This window comes from Ailuropoda melanoleuca, chromosome 7 (assembly GCF_002007445.2).
Source record: "Ailuropoda melanoleuca isolate Jingjing chromosome 7, ASM200744v2, whole genome shotgun sequence".
Taxonomy (NCBI): Eukaryota; Metazoa; Chordata; class Mammalia; order Carnivora; family Ursidae; genus Ailuropoda; species Ailuropoda melanoleuca.
The window spans coordinates 46,959,902-46,978,542 of NC_048224.1; the positions used below are offsets into that span (position 1 = coordinate 46,959,902).

At 37.0% G+C, this 18,641-nt stretch overlaps 1 protein-coding gene across 1 annotated transcript in view; it reads right to left on the minus strand.

Moving 5' to 3' along the window:
• Window positions 1–18,641, minus strand: part of MEGF9 (multiple EGF like domains 9) — an 81,682-nt gene that overhangs the window by 6,063 nt on the left and 56,978 nt on the right. Inside the window, exons 3-5 of the mRNA XM_034664407.1 lie at window positions 9,929–10,068; window positions 1,500–1,643; window positions 673–942 (exon numbers count right to left, since the gene is read on the minus strand). Of these exons, the coding sequence (XP_034520298.1) occupies window positions 673–942; window positions 1,500–1,643; window positions 9,929–10,068 (554 nt within the window). The remainder of the gene's footprint in view (window positions 1–672; window positions 943–1,499; window positions 1,644–9,928; window positions 10,069–18,641) is intronic.

An 18,641-nucleotide genomic window follows, 5' to 3' on the forward strand; every position in this document is an offset into this window, starting at 1 on the left:
CCACAGACCATCAGCCCAGTATTCAGCATCTGTCAGAATATCAAAAAGTGGTTTCTAGAAGAGCGTGGTCTAATCACTCTGTGACCCAATAAAGCCTGAATATCCCTAGCTCATCCTGAATTTCTAATCATTAATTTTGATCTAAACCTCTACTGACCTTTCCTGCAAGAAACATTTCACCATATGAGTAACTTTTTCTTTCAAAAGTCAGAAGGAATATTATTACTCTTTTCCCCATCGCACATGGGAAGACACTGGCCCAAAGTTAGGACACAGGCTACGGTGGACTTTTGTTCCTCAGCTGGAACGTCTAACTGGATTACAGGTCCCTACTTCCAAAGACCTTTGATGGTCACTGGAAGTGATGAGAATATAGGAAGCAAAGGATAAAAGAAATGATAAGACTTTTAAAGTATTAACATAAAAATGAAAACAGATGAAAAGAAACTGTGAGAACCCTGCAATGACTTTGTCGTGGGCCTCAGATTTCTGGAGCTGACTTTGGGGCAGCAGGAATAGAAGGAGATCCCTTTAGGCAAATATCTATCAAAATCTATTTCCAGAAAACTCCTCTGGTGGGATTGGAAGGTTTTATAAAGCTAAAGGTAGCTGTCCTGCACTCATCACTGCTAGGCTTAGAGAGTAAATGCACCACCTTAGGTGAAGCCTTACCTTTCTTGGTGCAATTTCCCTCGAGGTCTCGGACATAGCCTTCTAGGCAGTTCTCACACCAAAAGCCAGTGGTGTTATGGAGGCAGTGGATGCATTCACCACTCTCGGGCTTGCAGATCTTTGGAGTTGTGGTTGAGTCCACGTGGCTGTGACACTGGCACTTGGTGCAGATGCTGTCAGAGTTGTAATAGCCGTTTTCACAGGTGTTGCAGTTCTTGCCCGTGTAACCCTCTTTACACTGGACACAGCTAGGTTCCAATTCACCCAATTCTAAAAGTGAGAGAACACCAAAGAAATTCAGTACAGCCTCAAGTTACAAGCAAAAATGCAAAACAACTAGTGGTCCTCAAACTGGTTTTTAAACCCTCCCTACTATCTCCTCTCAGACTTAAGGAGACTCATGATCTATACCTTATTTCTTAATTCTTAATTGTCCAGTTTATTGTAAAAATGATGGGGCCCTCCAGAGAATCTCTGCAGGTAGAGAACAAAAGAAATATGCTTACATAAAGAATATGAATAATTGTAATGACGAGGCACTCATAACTGTTTTTATTGCTTCTTTAGTCATGACAGGTGGAATAAACATGATTTTAACAAAAACTTCCTCATCTCTCCCTCAAGTCTCATTTCACATATGTACTTGGATTTGGTTGCAAATCCCTAGAAAGAAAAACCTTTGCTGTTTTTATAACTCCCCTTCGCCTACTCTCACCCTCCTCTCACTCCTTTTCGCCAAGAACTTCATTTACCAACACACTCGGTATCAATTGATAACGGATTGCCTGGTTTTCCTCTCAAAATGAAGAAGTAGTAGAAGGCCTTACTTCTGACACAGCTGCCTGTCGATGTCACTGCTGAACAAGGGCAGCGAAGACATTCTTTCGTGGCACCAGGACTCTGATAAAATCCTTCTTTGCATTCTTCACAGTGATCCCCTTTGCTATTTTCCTGGCAGTTTAAACAAGCACCTAAAAGAAGCAAATTATTTTAAGAAGTTAAAGACTTACTCTGAAAGCACAATAACTTTAAATAAATCATACCTGCAACCAAAAGACCTTATGAGTTCACCAGAAGAAGCGATCTGACAGGAATTAGGTAGAGTTCAGTTTCTATCCCATCTTATTTCTACATTGGCTGCATCTGTGGGGTCTGTGTCCCCTTCTAGATTGCAAACTCTAGGGAAAGCCTGGGTACAGGAGTAGAGGAAGCCCGGGTTGATGGTTGACTACATACAAAAAGCAGGCCAACTATTTTCAAATTAAAAATAAAAACAATCTAAAGACCTACGTAAAAAAGAATAAATTACATACTATTTTCATAGTTGGGATACTATATTAAATAAGTGAACTAGACCTATATGTATGAACATGCATAAATCTTGAAAACAATGTTGGTTTAAAAAAAGCACACTGCGGAATGATACAAAACAGAGGAGAGTACTTACTTATCTTGTAAAATTTTAAAAACCCATACTAAACAACACTAAGCAAATGGATACATACATATGTGTATGTGGTAAAAATTAAACATGGACTGAGGGGGCATAGGCGAATCTCATGCTCTGCTCATCTTTGTGAGGGAAGGAGAAAAATGGGACACGGGGAAAAAAGAGAGGACTCCAACTGTATTCAAAATTTCCTATTTCAAATATATAACTATATATAATACATATAAATATTGGGCAAAATACCAAAATGTTAATATTTATTAATTCTAGGTGTAGGTACATGACTATGCATTGTATTATTCTGCATACATTTTTACATTAAAAAATTCAAGATCAAAGTAAAAACAATTAATTAATAGGAGCGCCTGACTGGCTCAGTCAGTAGAACGTGTGACTCTTGATCTTGGGGTTGTGAGTTTGAGCCCCACATGGGTGTAGAGATTACTAAAAAAAATAAATAAATAAAAACTTAAAAAAATTAGTAGAGAAAATGAAAAGGAAGGAGGAGAGCAAAGCGATGTGTTTTGTAGTAATACTCTCATGGTTCCCTATTAGTAAAGATATTACACAGGCACTGAAGCAGCATCGTGTCTGAAAACAAAAAATGAAAAAGCACAGTGTAATTAACATCCCTTTTTTAAGGGGCCACAGAGACGCACAGGGACTCTTCCAACTGCTATTACAGGAATAAGTGAGAAAATGTGACATAGAAACCTAAGAAGACAATAAAATTTTACCTGGTAAGCTAAATACCATTCAATGCTAAAACTATTCATAAACAGTTGTATTTGATTTCTTTTCCTTATGAGTGAAATATTTATGAAAAAGGGCAGAGAGACTGAGGCTGTGAAATAAAATGGTCTGACAACTGGGGCAAAATTTGAAAAACCAAATAATGACAATGTTATTAACACACAAGGCACATCTCAATTCTTAAGTCATTACAACAGAATTCCCCCAAACTTCATGAACTGACAGGGAAAGACAGGTTCAAAAGTTTATTACCTGAACTTTGAACTAAATCAAACTCCCATGCAAATGTCTCTTTCAATCATATAATTGTTTTTAAGATATTACTTCTAAGTAATCTCTACACCCAACATGGGGCTTGAACTCATGACCCCAGGATCGAGAGTCGCATGCTCTCCTAACTGAGCCACCCAGGCACCCCAATCATATAACATTTTAAGGCCTGTTAGTGTTGATGATACTTTTCACATACATAACAAAATACTAGTATATCCTCATACAGTGATAAACACGTTAGGTACTGATTTCTTCTCCGATCTTCTTATATCCTGATCCCTCTTTAGCTATGCATCTTTGTGACAATAAAAATAGCTGAAAAATACATACTAAGAAACAGCAAACTGCGGATTTTGGTTCTACAAATAAGATAATCTTTTGTTTGTTGTTTGTTTAGAGAGGGAGGGGGAGGGGGGAGGGAGAGAGAGAAACTTGAGCAGGTTCCACGCCGAGCGAGGAGGCCAACGCAGGACTCCATCTCACAACCTTCAGATCATGGCCTGAGCCAAAATCAAGAGTTAGACACTTAACCGACTGAGCCACCCAGGCGCCCCCAAAAATAAGATAATCTTAAATGTTAAAGTGTTCTGCAGTTTGGAAAAATCAAAACCTGCATTATGTGTAAAATCTGGACACCTGCTGGCCCCTTTTAAAAATGCGCGATGAAAACAATTTTTAAGAAAACAAGTTCTGATAAAGTCCTAAACTTTCAAAATACCTCAAAAATGTTAATAGTCCTGTAACAGAATATGGATGTTTGGGGAAAGTTGTGTTCCAATAACATGCCACCTGCATGTGACTAATGTAGCAAGAACAGGTCATATTGCTCTTCATATTTAAAAATGGTAAATATATACTGTTAATATTTTGCTTCTACTATGCTATTGGGCTTACATGCTTATTTTGGGGGGGCTTTTTACTATTTTAGGTAAGACCTCAAGCCTTGGTGCTTATCACAATATCATTTCGTTCTCTTAAACCGTTTATATTAGAACATACATTTTTAAGAAATTATAAAATGTATAACTATTAAACATTTTTTCCAGAAGAATTTATTTCCATTCATTTTATGCTGTACCCTACAAAGAAAAGTCAATGAGAAAAAAAATAACTCTATATGGTAAATATGTTGTCTCAAAAGGAAAGATGAAAACAAGTCTAATAATAAGACTCTACACTGCTTCAAAAATAGCATGCACCTGGAACACAGCCACGGAGAAAGAAAATTAATGAATTACAGACAGACAGACATAACTACAACCAAGTGCTATCAGTAGCTGTGAGGGCAACAGCCCTTTTGATTTCTCCCCTTTAATTTTCACGTGTCTCTGGTATGCACGTATCCTTTTTTTTATATTGTCTTGATTCTTTTTCCTGATTACAAAGCTAATACATTATAAACTCTATCACATGCATATTATAAAAATATTTTAAGAACTCAAACAAGTTTAAAACATTTCATGAGAAACTTGGAGGAAATGTTTTTAGAATAACAATAAAGATCATAAACTTTCAAATCCACATCCAGTAGGAACTGGTGGTGTGGCTTTACCTTTCTATCAGCTTATAGCTCCTCTTGGGGAGGTAAGAGAGCATAGGAAAACTGGTACAGTGTTTAATGTCACATCTGAGTCCCACTCCCAGCAGAACCTCTTACCAGTGATGGGACCTTTGGGAAATAGCTTCTCTGACTCTCACTTTTCTAATCTGTAAAGTGGGATGATTCTTAGGCTAATGATTAAATGTAACATGAATATTTCAAATGGTGAAAAACTATTCCATAAGACAAATGTTTTCTCTTTATGTTTCAATTTCCTCATCTATAAATTAAGAAAGCCGCACTAGATGAAATCTAAGGTCCCATTAAAATCTAAAAGTTGAGGGTCTCTCTTTTATGATAAAGGATATGTAAACATTAGCTGAAGTTTAACTTTATTATACTCTGCCTGGAACCTCCCAAAATACAGCAATATCGCCTTAAAATTCACATTCTCTTTGCTGAAAGATGGCCAAAGGAGCGGATTACCAATTGAAAAACAGAAGAAGAAGAAGAAGAAAAAGGAGTGACTGTTTCCTGAAGCTGATCTCATCAAGCTCACTGGCTAGGCCGCAAACCAGTGTGGTAGGGTAACCAAGAAAGCAACCAGTCAAAGAAAAGAATGTGGGGCTCCTTTCCAACCAAATTCAATGACAACGCTTTGGAAACATAAATTGCCACCTGTAAAAAGCCTTGTCCTTATTTATTTTGCCATCCCATAGTTTATATATAAACCTGTCAGAAATACAGCAATGTGCTTTGTTGTGGGAAGAAACGCCTGATTCTCCCCCTATAGAGCAGAAGGCAAACCTGAACCTGTCAAAAAGAAAGAAAGCCAAACCTTCGTGAACAAGGGAGAGTAACAGAGGATAAGGTCAGAGAGAAAGGCAGAGGCCACAAAATCTAGAGTCATGCATGCTGTAGAAAGAAGTCTGAATTTTATTCCAAGAGGGATGGGAAGCCATCCAAGGGTTTAAGCATGGGAATGACATGATGTGGTTTTACATTTTAAAAAGATCACTCTGGTTGTTCTGTGGAGACTGGACTGTGGTGCGGTGGGGCTCTGGGGTGAGAGGACAAGAGAGGAGGCAGAGAGGTAAGATGAGATCAGAGAGTGCCACAGTAGTTCAGAGAGATGACAGGGGCTTGGACAAGGATGACAGTAACAAAGGTCAGATTCGTGGTGTATTTTGAATGCTGGGCTGATAGAACTTGCTGATGGATTGGCTATTTGCAGTGAGAAAAAGAAAGGAACCAGATATGACTCCTAGGCTGAATGGTGTCAGTCATCAAAATGAAGAACACTAGGAGTAAGGCAGGCTTAGCTTACAGGGTAAAACAAAGAAATTGTTTTGGATGTCTTGGGGTTTTGATGCCAGTTGAGGCATTCAGACGAAGATGTCCAATGCACTATTGGATCTTTGAGTGTAAAGATCAAGGGAGAAATGTAAATCTGGTAGTCAGCACAGACATAGATGGCATTTTAAATTAAATCCAAGGGACTGAATGAGATCACTTAGGGGACAGTAAAAATGGAGAAGACAAACATGTAAGATTTATTTATTTTAGAGAGAAAGAGAGAGAGAGCACACACACAGTAGGGGGAGGCGCAAAGGGGCAGGGAAAGAATCCTCAAGCAGATTCCCCACTGAGCATGGAGAACAACACAGGGCTTGATCCCAGGATCCTAAGATCATAACCTGAGCCGAAACCAAGAGTGGGATGCTTAACCAACTGAGCCACCCAAGCACCCCAAGAGGAGCAAAAATAAATAAATCTTCTTAAAGGAAAAAGAAGTACACCATGTGAACATAAAGTTCTAGTTTGAAAACTTAATAGTCTCCCACCTCCATTTTAAAGTAAATATATACTCAATAAAGAAAATCTAGAAAATACAGGAGAGTAGAAGAAAAAAAAATCACCATCAGAAATCTGTCATTAAGATTTTGAATCCTTTTCCTTGAAAACTTTCCTTATGTATATAAGTTTAAGTTTTGCTTTTCAAATAGTCTAAATAGATGGCCATGTCATTTCACGCCCTGCTTTTTTTACTCTCTCATGTTGTTATATATACCGATCTTTAAAAATTTTAATGACTACTTAATAGTTGCCGTTTATTGATTACTCATAATGAGCCAGGCACTGTATTAAAGGCTTTATAAATATATTGCCCTGAATCATCACAACAACCCATTAGACAGTTACTGTCATTATCTGCATTTCTAGATGAAGAAACAGGCTACGTAATTCGGCCAAAGTCAAGTCAAGATTGCACTTGCCGTGCTTTTACCACATACTGCCTAAGTAACATAATTGGCTTCATTCTCTGTTGATAGAAATAGGCTTGTCTAGTTTTTTAGAATTACAACTACCACTTTAGTAAGCTTCTTTGAATGCAAAGCTTTTTATGAATTTAGAATTATTTCCTCAGAATAGATTTCTGGAAACAGAATTACTGGATCAAGGAGGTATTCTGAAGACTCCAATACACATTGTGAAAATGTTCTCCAAAATGTTTTCCCCCAATATATTTTATCACAAGAAGTTTACTTTAAAACCTTCTTCATCTAAAACACAAGGTCTAGAAAAAGACTAGAAAGGGGGAAACGTTAAGGACTGGGAAAACATAGAAAGTGGCCACCAGAGGGCAGCCGTATCACAGTGCTGTTGAAAAAAATCTTTGGGACAAAAGGGAAGGCTGATTATATGTTAAGCTTGCAGGTTTAAATTAAGTACTTGCATCTCTTCATGTTGAAGTCCTCTTTTATTATATTTCCAAACAGAGAAACCATTTATTTCTCTTATTACTAACTGCTTTTAGAAATCATAACCATGGAAAAGATCTCTTTTGCCTTAAATTATCTCTAGCAAGGACAGGTTGGGATTTACTTGGCATTGAAGATAGCTACCTCATTGCTGCAAGCAAAACTAGCAGTGAGAGACAGCAGTGTAGACCGCTTTCTTACTATACAAGACCTGGGGAGAAATTTAAATCAACTCAGTAGGATGAAGCATTCCTGTCCTTAACCAGGATTGAAATTTATCTTTCCTCTGTGTATTTTTCCATTCATTTGTTCATTTACCGAACAAATATTTAGTGAGTACTGACTGCGTGCCAGGCTCCAGGCTAGAGATTGTGTACAATGATGAACAAACTGATATTGTCCCTACCTTCATAGAACTTACAATGTAGTGAGTAAGCCACACATGACTCATAATCACAAATAAATACAGAATTAAAAACATAAGGTACCGTGACAAAAAATACAAGTGCGTATGACAGTGTATAATTGGGGACTGTCATTCAGCCTGGAGTATCAGGAACTGCTTTCCAATTAGTAAGCTTTAACTGAAGGCCTGAAGGAAAAATAATGATTTAATAAGGCAAAGGGGCTAGCAGTGGCATAGAGGTATATTAGAAACTCCGTTCTAGGCAGAGGAAAGATCATGTATGCAAATCTTAGGACAAGGGAACATGGCTTGTTTTAGGGATAGAAGCCAGTATGACTGGATCACAGATAGTAGAGAAAAAGAATAGCACAAGAGAACCAGTGAGTAGCCAGGGACCAGATTGCATAACAGAAAAAAAAAAAATAACACAATTTCTCCTGAATCAATTTTTTTCACCATGGACTAGAGGAATAAAACAAAGAATTTCAAATACTTTCCAGGGTACGTTCAATTTCAAGTACTCTGCTACCCTGCTCTCATAAAAACACTTGTACTTGTCAGACTAGTTTGTCCTGATTTTTCCGTTGAGGGAAAAAAATTTCCAAGGAAGGATTTCTAATCCTTACATTTAGGAAAACTGACCATCGGAAGAGTTCATTGTCTTTAGCTTTTAATAGTTTGCCTCAGTATGGTTTTCTTTGTTTTATACTGCCTGGGGTTTGCTGAACTTTCAGAATCAGTGGGCTGATGGCTTTCACCAGTTTGGAAAAATCTCGGCCATGATCTCTACAAATTCTGCTTCTGCCCCAATCCCTCCCTCCTTTCTTTCTGAGTCTCCAATTACATTTATGTTAGTCTTTTTGGCTGTGTCCCACACGTCTTTCCTGCTCTGTTCTTTCCATTTCATTTTTTACTTTGTGCTTCAACAGAATATTTTTAACTGAGCTGTATTCAAGTCTACTCACCTTGTCTTCACTGTGAATAATCTTTTGTTAAACTCATGCAACGCGTTATTCATTTCAGATGTTGTATTTTTCAGTCCTAGGCTGACCTTTCGATTTTTTTTATAGATTCCAATTCTCTTGAAATTTTCCTCTTTTTCCTATTTTCTGGGTTTTCCTCTATTTTCTGGGTTTTCCTCTATTTTCTTAAAGCATTAATTTTAGTTATTTTAAAGGCATCGTTTGCTAACTCTAACATCTGGATCATCTGTGGGTCTGCTTCCATTGTTTCTTTTTTCTCTTTATTAGTGGTCACATTTTCCCTCAGCATTGTCTAGTATTTTTGATTGTATGCCAGATACAGTGTGTAAAAGAACCACAGATAACTCTTTTCCCTGTTAGGCAGATACAATGAGAGAATTGCCTCAATCCAATTCGAAATTGTGATGGGTTGAAGAAGGACTGAAATTTCAGTATGAGTCAGTTCACCTATGGCTCATCACTCTTTCTTGGTCATGGCCCTCTAATGCTTTTGACTGAAAGCCTAGCATCCCTGAGTCTCCACAGCCCTGAGAGACTGCAACAGACTGAGTACTGCCCTTTGGTGGTTTCAGCCCAGGTCCCACTCCACACACATCAGAACCTGGCAATGTCTTGAGAGAGAGATGGTGGTATATGGTAGCAGGGCCTTTCTTTCTAAAGGGATTTTGTCTCCTAAGCACCATAAGACTGAGAGACTTCTTTATCCCTTTTAATCCAGCCTCTCATCTCTTGCACAATCAGCTAATGTCCTGTGAGAAAACTGGCCTTGTGTTGAGGGCTCCTCTAGTTTCCAATCCATCATACAAGTCCCAGACAACTGCCAAAAACTCTTCTTGTATCTCTTTCCTCAAGAAGAATTCCTTTGCTTGGGTTAAATCTGCTCCTTAGCCTATGACCAGAGTCAGCAAATGTCCCCTGGAAATAAAATGGCTGATGGTCATCCACTTACTGACTTAGAGTTCTACCCTTTCTGGAATTTTAGTTCATATAGTCTTCTCTGCTTCCATAGTTCTCCAACCAATATGATTTTTGAAATTTATGAAAAGAACAAAAGACTAATTACATAACAAAGTTAAGGAAAGTGTGTACCTGTGAGGGCATCACAACTGGCAGACCGATTATTACATCGGCAGGGCAAGCAGCCACTCTTACTAAAGTCATAATATCCATCTTGGCATCGATCACATGTAGAGCCGGTGACACCCACTTTGCATTGGCATTTCCCAGAACTGCAAATAAAAGCAAAGACAATGAACAAAAGTAAATGAGTTTGAAAGTTTCGTTGCCTAACATCCCATCATAGATGATCTTAATGTAGAAATAGTTTCAACTGGATTCTAATTACTAGAATTATTGTGATTTTTTTTTTTGAATTGGAAGTTAAACAACTTCATGACTATATACATTCAATTGACATACTAACACTAATCATTTGTGACAAATTAATCCTCTGCACTTAGGTAGTTTAAAATAACTGATAAAGGAGCCATGGAGAACATAGGTCCCCAGTGCTTAGAAATCTTTGTTTACTAAGCAGTAGGGCATAGAACTGGTACCACTGCTACATCTCACTCCTGGATCATTTCACAGTTCCATCAGCATCCACCCTGCCCAATATGGAGAAGAAAAGAAACTCCACCTAGTCTTCACCCAACCTAGCTTCTGGCTGAAGAATATGAACACCAAGATCTATATACACTTAGATGCTGAAAATGATACAATTTTCTACTTTAGATCCAGGCTATATTAAAATCATATTTCTGGTAATTAAACTGGAATTCACAATTAAATAAATATAAGGGGGACCTCTATTGCTTTCTGCATTAAATCCATATAAAATTCTAGATTGTCAACCCAAAAAGAAGTCTAAAGTCTAAAGTAAGAAAAATAGGGGTGCCTGGCTGGCTCAGTCAGTAGAGCATGTGACTCTTGATCTTGGGCTTGTAGGTTCAAGCCCATGTTGGGTATAGAGATTACCTAAAAATAAAATCATTAAAAACAAAGAAAGGAAGAAAAATACTTTATTTAACAATGTGACTCTTCTTTATATGCTTATTCTGAACCTGAAATTTTTAGACTTCACCTGAGCATATCTTGGCACCAGTCATATTGGATGGGAGACAATTTAAGGTAAAACTGCTTTTCAATGTAACATTTTTTAGAGTCAGCTCCTAATAATGAGCCCTCATGGGACTGATAATTTTAGTTCAAGAACCCAAGCTCAAATTATTAATACTTAAACAGCTCTTACATATATCAGTTAAAGTAATCACCTTCTAATTCCCATATTCCTATTTCTCTAATAAAAACAGAAGTTCCAAGTTTGAGAGTTACTGGAATTTTCAGCTGCACTCTGCAGAACGGAAGTAAAGCAACTTTCAACCATGTGTATTCTACTTGCAGTATACAAACCTAAGGATTTTTTTTTTTTTTGACATATGCCTCTCTTTTTCATCAGCATCCCCTGGGCTAAATAATGGGTCTTACATCCTCCATCCCTAAAAACTATTTTGAGCAGCTAGAGTAAAAGTTTACTTCTCTCTCCCACTTAAGGTTCTCTGCACTATCCCAGACTATGCCAAAAAGGAGTAGAAAAGTAGAAAAACAGTTTGACATGGAATATTTTTAGGGCTTTACTCAAACAAAGCCAGTCCAAGAAGGAAAAGGAAGCCAGGCTTATGTAAATAATATATATTTTACCTATTTCAAAGTCTTGTATCCTGAGAAGCCATCCATAGACCTCTGTATTCCTATCTTAAAGCTGTCTAGTATATCAGGTTACGTAATTGCTTGACTAAAAAGTAGTTTTACAGAAAATGTAAAACAGAGGCATCTGAAAGCAGGAGTGCTGCTGTTGCTGCTGCTGAAGACAATGATAAAAATGATGAGCCATCATTTATTGAAGGCCTATGTCAATAAGTATAGATATGCTCTCTAATCTTCAAAATAACCCTACGAGGTGAAGTCCTAATCCTCATTTTACTATTGAAGAAAATCAGAGAGGATAAAGTTGTTGTCCGCACCTAGTAAGTCAGGCTGATTTTTACAAAGCCAGACTTTTCCTACTATACCATGGCACTTACCACTCCCTAAGTCTGAATCTAAATTTGCACAAGAAATTTGCATGCCAAATAACTTGATACCACTTGGGTATTAAGCTTCATTCGGTAGATTCCAAGCACCACAATTCACCATTTATTTAGGTTCTCACCCCAGTGAGCTGTTTCTGCCTTGCCCATACTCCGCCTAAGAAAAGTGGTCTCTTTTCTTACTGCCAGTAAATTTCAGGTCTTCCTTAACAAAAGCTAAGTGTTCTTCTTACTGCTTGAAGAGAAACTGCAGCCTAGCAAAGTCTGAGGTTCCCAGAAATGCAAGCCCACATATTTTGATGCTTAAAGCTTAGTTAAAATTTGTACTGATCATAGTGAAGAAGATGAGACTTGGTTTTAAACATGCAACAGAAATGTACATTCCCAAGCATGTCTCTTAAGTAACTTCACAAAAAAATAAAACAAAAGGAAAAAACCCAACACACATATGCTTACACAGTCTTACACAAGAAAATCTCAAGGTACTTAAAGATCTAGCAAAGTAAATCTGGATTCATCAAATATGAAGTTCAGAAATATGTTATTACTGAACAAGAAGGAACTAGTCAACCTAAGTCTCACTGAACTGTCAGAAAATTATGAAGGATATAATTGCCTTACAAAGAAATGCTAACATTTTATTAGCCAATTTCTAAGTCTTTTAAAATGTTAATCAAAATATGCTTGCTCCTCATTTCTCTACAGACAGATTATTTGGTAAACAGAAGAATAAAGTTACTTTTAATGACAGTGTTTGCCGAACTCACCAGCCTACAATAAAATAATATTATCTTGGAATGCCTAATCACTTCATAATATCTCATAATCATAATATAGTCCATGTTCTCAAAGTAGTTGCTATTCCTGTAAGTGGACTTTCCCTTCATAATTCTGCTCTGCATACTCAAAAGACTGAGGCAGGCATCTTTCTCCCTGGAGAATGTGTTCCTTAGTTGCTGATGTAAAAATAAAAACCCCACAAGGGGCTTGCTTTATGAATCCCGATAAAGTGACTGACTGGTCTAGATACCATGCTTCATTTTTCCTGGGTAGATTTTAAAACAACAGGAAAGGAGGTGCTTTCTCTCTCTCTCTCTTTTTTTAATATAGCAGAGAGTGGGAAAGTTTGCTGTGAGACGGCACTAGCAGTGCTCTCCATGTTACTCATGGCCCAGGGCCAATTTCTGCATGTATAAGAATTAAATCACTCAGCAAATATAAAGCTCTCCCTGTGTGACTTCTTTCACAGAATAAAGCCTTTACAACACCCCCTTTCATGGTCTCCCTCTGTTAAAGACTGTTGAATGCTTTTTGAAGCAAAGGTCAATGATATAAATGCAATGAAATCAAAGACAGAAAAAAAAGTCCTGTTAACAGACCACTTATGCTTATCCATAGATTTGAAATGAAAGAACCAAAGACTCATAGCTTCATATCTGGAAAATAAGGGCACAAAACTAGATTTTGAACAGGAGTCAGAAATCTATACTATTGAGATCAGTTAAGATAAACTAAGATAGAACTTGCTCATCTGGTGTCACTTTTTATAGACACGAATTAATTACTAGTAAAGTACTAAGATAGTATGGAGAATTACATCAGAAAGAAGAATACAGAGTTATTTATAAAGGAAGCACAAGCGTTGTGCAACTAGGCCATACTAAGTATAAATAAGTATACTATATGTTATATATTATATATATATTATATACTATATAAATAAGTATACTATATATATATAGTATACTAAATATACTATACATTTCTTAAATTATCCCAAATAGGATTCTCAGATTTTCTACGGTGTCAGGTGCTTAGTTATAGAATTTACCACACTCATAAGTGTGAACCACTATTACAAGGTTTGAATCCTTAAAAATGATCTCTTAAGGGGTACTTGGCTGGCTCAGTCAGAAGAGCATGCGACTCTTGATCCCAGGGTCATGAGTTCAAGCCCCATATTGGTGTAGCGATTACTTAAATAAATAAAAATTGAAAAAAACTATCTCTTAAAACATGAATAATATATTTTCTGACATGAAGTCATTAATTTTTCAAAAGGGAATTCAATGGTGTATCACATTTCAAGATATGGTACATATTTATGTCATGCAAGTACTAAACAAAATGTCTTTCTAAAGGTTCTGATCTATTTAAGATGAGTAGATGGAGAATCTCCAGAATTTCCATTATTTTATAACAGCATTGACTAGGGTGGAAATGGTGGAACACAGGAAGGAAGGTATCAGGGTCTATGGAAAATTCATAGCCTAAGGAGACAGAGAGCTTGGTTCATATTCCAGCTCTGCTAGTAACTAGCTGGGACCAAGGGCTTATTCTATCTTAGACTCGGTATTCTCACTTGTAAAATGAAGACAATTATACCAAACTTTGTAGGGTTACTGTGAAAACTAAAGATTAGATACCCAGGGTCTCAGCATAGCATCTGGGATGTGATCAATATTCAAGAATAAAAGAATTATGAAGATGATGACAGTAATCCTAGATCTTGAATTTTTCCTGAGAATTATAAAGAAAATGGGCTGGACTCTCTAACAGGCAAAGGCAGACAAAGCTAAGTTATTTCCTTTTAAAATTCTGTTTACAAACCTAGAGAAATTGCAAGAATTTATGGGGGTAATTGCTAGTTTAGAGCAAAAAGGTGGCTAGGAAAAGACAGCACATTATGAAAACCAGGTAGAAATAGTTTGGGGAAAGAAAATTCTAAAATTGAGAAGGGAGGGGCACCTGGGTGGCTCAGTCTTAAGGTTAAGCATCTGACTTCAGCTGGGGTCCTGATCTCAGAGTCCTCTTGGAGTCCTAGGACTGAGCCCTGTGTTGGGATCTATGCTTAGTTGGGGGATCTGCTTGTCTCTCTTCCTCCCCCTCTGCCTCCTCCCCCCACTCATGTGCACATGCTCTCTCTTTCAAATGAATGAATAAAATCTTTAAAATATTTGTTTAAATAATAAAATTGAGAAGAGAAAGGATCTGCAAAAGCCTACATGATGTGGGACCTAAATCAGTGAGACTGATGTATTTTTGTACAAACTAGCTAATTGATTTAATTTTTTTCTACATTGTCAAATGTCTCAGCATGTTTTGTGTTATCAAAAACATTGTCTATTTTCTTCCTAAAAGGTATAAGATATGAATGACACATGCATGGCATATCTTTAGACATCATGTTATCAATCTGAACTTAAGTCATAGAATAACTAAAAAGATAGTTTTAATTAAGGGAAATTAATTTATTTATGGTTATTCTGAAGCCTTGTTTTTCTTCCTTCCTTCTTCCTCACACAATTTACATCTTGGCACTCCAACATGGAAAGAATAAGAAACAGAAAAAATGGATAATTAGAGGTATTGATTTTTTTCTTCTATCTTTTCTTTTATAACTAACAACAATTCAGTATAGGGACGTCTGGGTGGCTCAGTCAGTTAAGCATCTGCCTTCAGCTCAGGTCATGACCTCGGGGTCCTGGGATTGAGTCCTGTGTCATTGGCAGGGAGCTTGCTTCTCCCTCTCCCTCTGCCATTCCCCTTGCTTGTGTTCTCTTGCTCACTCTCTCTCTCTCTCTCAAATAAATAAAGAAAAATCTTTAAAAAAAATAAAATAAAATCAATTCAGTGTAGAAAGAGATTGAACCACTAGCTAAAACACAGTATGAAATTAACAGAAAATTGCTGATTATAAGCTCTCTCAATATATTAAAAATAATATTAAAAAGAAGCCAGAAAAAGTTGTTCTAACTAGAAAAAAGTCTTTACATGGGAAAACAAAGAAAATGAAAATTTGTTAGCAATTCTTAACTTCATGTTTGTGTCATGGTTTTGTAAAGGTAGTAAAAATAGTTTCTCCTTTTGGTTATGAAAGAAACTCAATAATTGGACATTTTGTCAAAAGACCATCTGCATTTGGCATTCCTCTGTCTTTCTACAATCATGGAAAAGACCATTATGCAATGAGCAAAGCTCCTTTGCTGGAGAAAAAAAAAAGATAGCTTTATTGTTGAAAACATTGGGCTATTATACTAAACATTCCTTGTATTTTTGCGGGCAAATAGTCTAAAATATTCTGAGAGGAAATCCATATTCAGACAGAAATTCTTAACACTCAAAAAGGGTATTGCCTAAGTGCAAAAATATTTTCTGATAGCTGCTCTTACCAAAATCAAATTTAAAAGCTTATTTGAAAAGTCAGAAATAAAACTTAATGGCAAAAAAAATAAAAAGTGTCATATTTCCAGAGCCATAACTTGGGAAGCCTTAACTTAATTCAACTAGGAAAATTATTTCTTGTTTCCTTCACTTTTTTAATGGAATAAATATGGCCATAAGAATACTCAAACCCACACAATTACTCCATTATTTGATAGAGATTTCTGCATTTTAAAAGTCATTTTGAAAAAAGAAAGAAAAAGCACGTCCTGATAGCATCTTCTTGAAAAGAAGATACACCTCAAATACATTAACATTGTATTCTTTTGTAACCATTGTGAAAGGTTTGCTTGATGAAAGGGTAATTTTTTAAAAATCTTTTTTCAATTTAAATTCTAGATAGTTAACATATGGGGTAATATTTGTTTCAGGTGAAGAATTTACTGATTTGACACTTCCATACAACACCCACTGCTCATCACAAGTGCACTACTTAATCCCCATCACCCATTTCACCCACTCCCCCACCTCCTCTCTGGTAACCATCAGTTTGTTTTCTATAGTTAAGAGTGTTTCTTGGTTTGTCTCTCTCTCTCTTTTCCCTTTGCTCACTTGTTTTGTTTCTTAAATTTCACATATGAATGAAATCATATGGTATTTGTCTTTCTGACTGATTTTTTTCACTTAGCATAAAACTGTAGCTCCAACCATGTTGTTGCAAATGGCAAGATTTCATTCTTCTTGATGGCTGAGTAATATTCCTGTGTGTGTGTGTGTGTGTGTGTGTGTGTGTGTGTGTGTATACACATATCATACACACCATATCTCCTTTACCCATTCATCAGTCAATGGAGTCTTGGGCTCTTTTCATAATCTGGCTGTTGTAGATAATGCTGCTATACACATTAGGGGAGGGGAGCCTGGGTGGCTCAGATGGTTGAGCATCTGCGTTCAGCTCAGGTCATGATCCCGGCTCCTAGGATTGAGCCCCGAGTCAGGCTCCATGATCAGCAGGGAGCCTGCTTCTCCCTCTCACTCTGCTGCTCCCCCTGCTTGTGCTCTCTCACTCAGTCAAATAGATAAATAAAATCTTTAAAAAAATAAAATAAAGTCAAGCCTTGCTGAGGCTCTAGCATGCCCATCTTTAAACAAACAAACATCGGGGTGTGTCCATCATTTTCAATTAGTTGTTTTTGTATTTTGTGGGTAAATACCTAAGCAATTCCTGGGTTGTAGAGAAGTTCTATTTTTAACTTTTGTTGAGGGAACTCCATGCCGTTTTCCAGAGTGGCTGCACCAGTTTGCTTTCCCACCAACAAGGCAAGAGGGTTCCCCTTTCCCCACATCCTCGCCAACACCTGCTCTTTCTTGTGTTGTTGATTTCAGCCATTCTGACAGGTGTGAGGTGGTATCTCATTGTAGTTTTCATTTGCATTTCCCCGATGATGAGTGATACTGAGCATCTTTTCATGTGTCTGCTGGCCATCTGTATGTCTTCTTTGGGAAAATGTCCATTCATGTCTTCTGCCCATTTTTTAATTGGATTATTTGTTTTTTGGGTGTTGAGTTTAATATGTTCTTTATATATTTTGTATACTAACCTGAAAGGGTAATTATTAATACTTGATCTGTGCACATGCTGTGTTCCAAAAATTGACTTACCGTGTAGTGCCTAGATTTTAGAACTCATTTTCTCACAGAAATGACAGCATAAGTAGTGGCTTAGTTTTCAAATGAGCAAACAAAAACCTGTTGAACTAAAAATGTTGATACTGACAGGGCTAAGGACCAAGCCCTTTATACCCAAGTCCTAAGCTTTTGAGTTCTAAGCCCTGTAGGGAATGAAGTAGTCAGGAGGCAATATTAACATTTACTGAGTTCCTACTGTGGGATTAAAAATAAAGTGCATAACACAATATTTATATATGCATTAGTTACTTTCGTTCTTACAATAATTCTATGACATTCATAAGTCTCAACTTTGCCACTTTCTAGCTGTTCGACTGTTGAACAAATTAAGTTTTCACATCTGAAAAAATAAGAATAATAATCCCTGTTTCAAACGATAGTGAAACCAGTTAAAACTACATATTTAAGTACCTTCCAAATATTAGTAGCTCTCTATCTGGTCAAATTGGGGATACTCAACATCCCAAATAATAGAGCTTTCATGACATGAACTGACTCAGTTTTCAAGGTCACACACCCAGAGGGCAATCAGAATTAGAACCCAGGTCTTCTGCCAACTAATACCTGTTTTTTTCTCTCCTCTATGTTATAGATTACCTCCGTGTACTTAATGAAAGCAAGACAGAAGGATTTAATGTGCTCATCTTACAGACCTGCAACACTCCTAGAAGTTTTTTATGTTAGTCTTCTCCTGGCTCAATTGTCAGTTGTTTAAATAACTCCTCTGATGAATGGGATTTTAAAGTGACTGACAAGGAAATGAGACATCGCTTCTGATCTATCTGAATACAATTCTATAACTTGGGAGCTCTAGTTTCCTACCTGTGGCTAGCACAGTTTGCAAATGCCTCTGTTCTAGC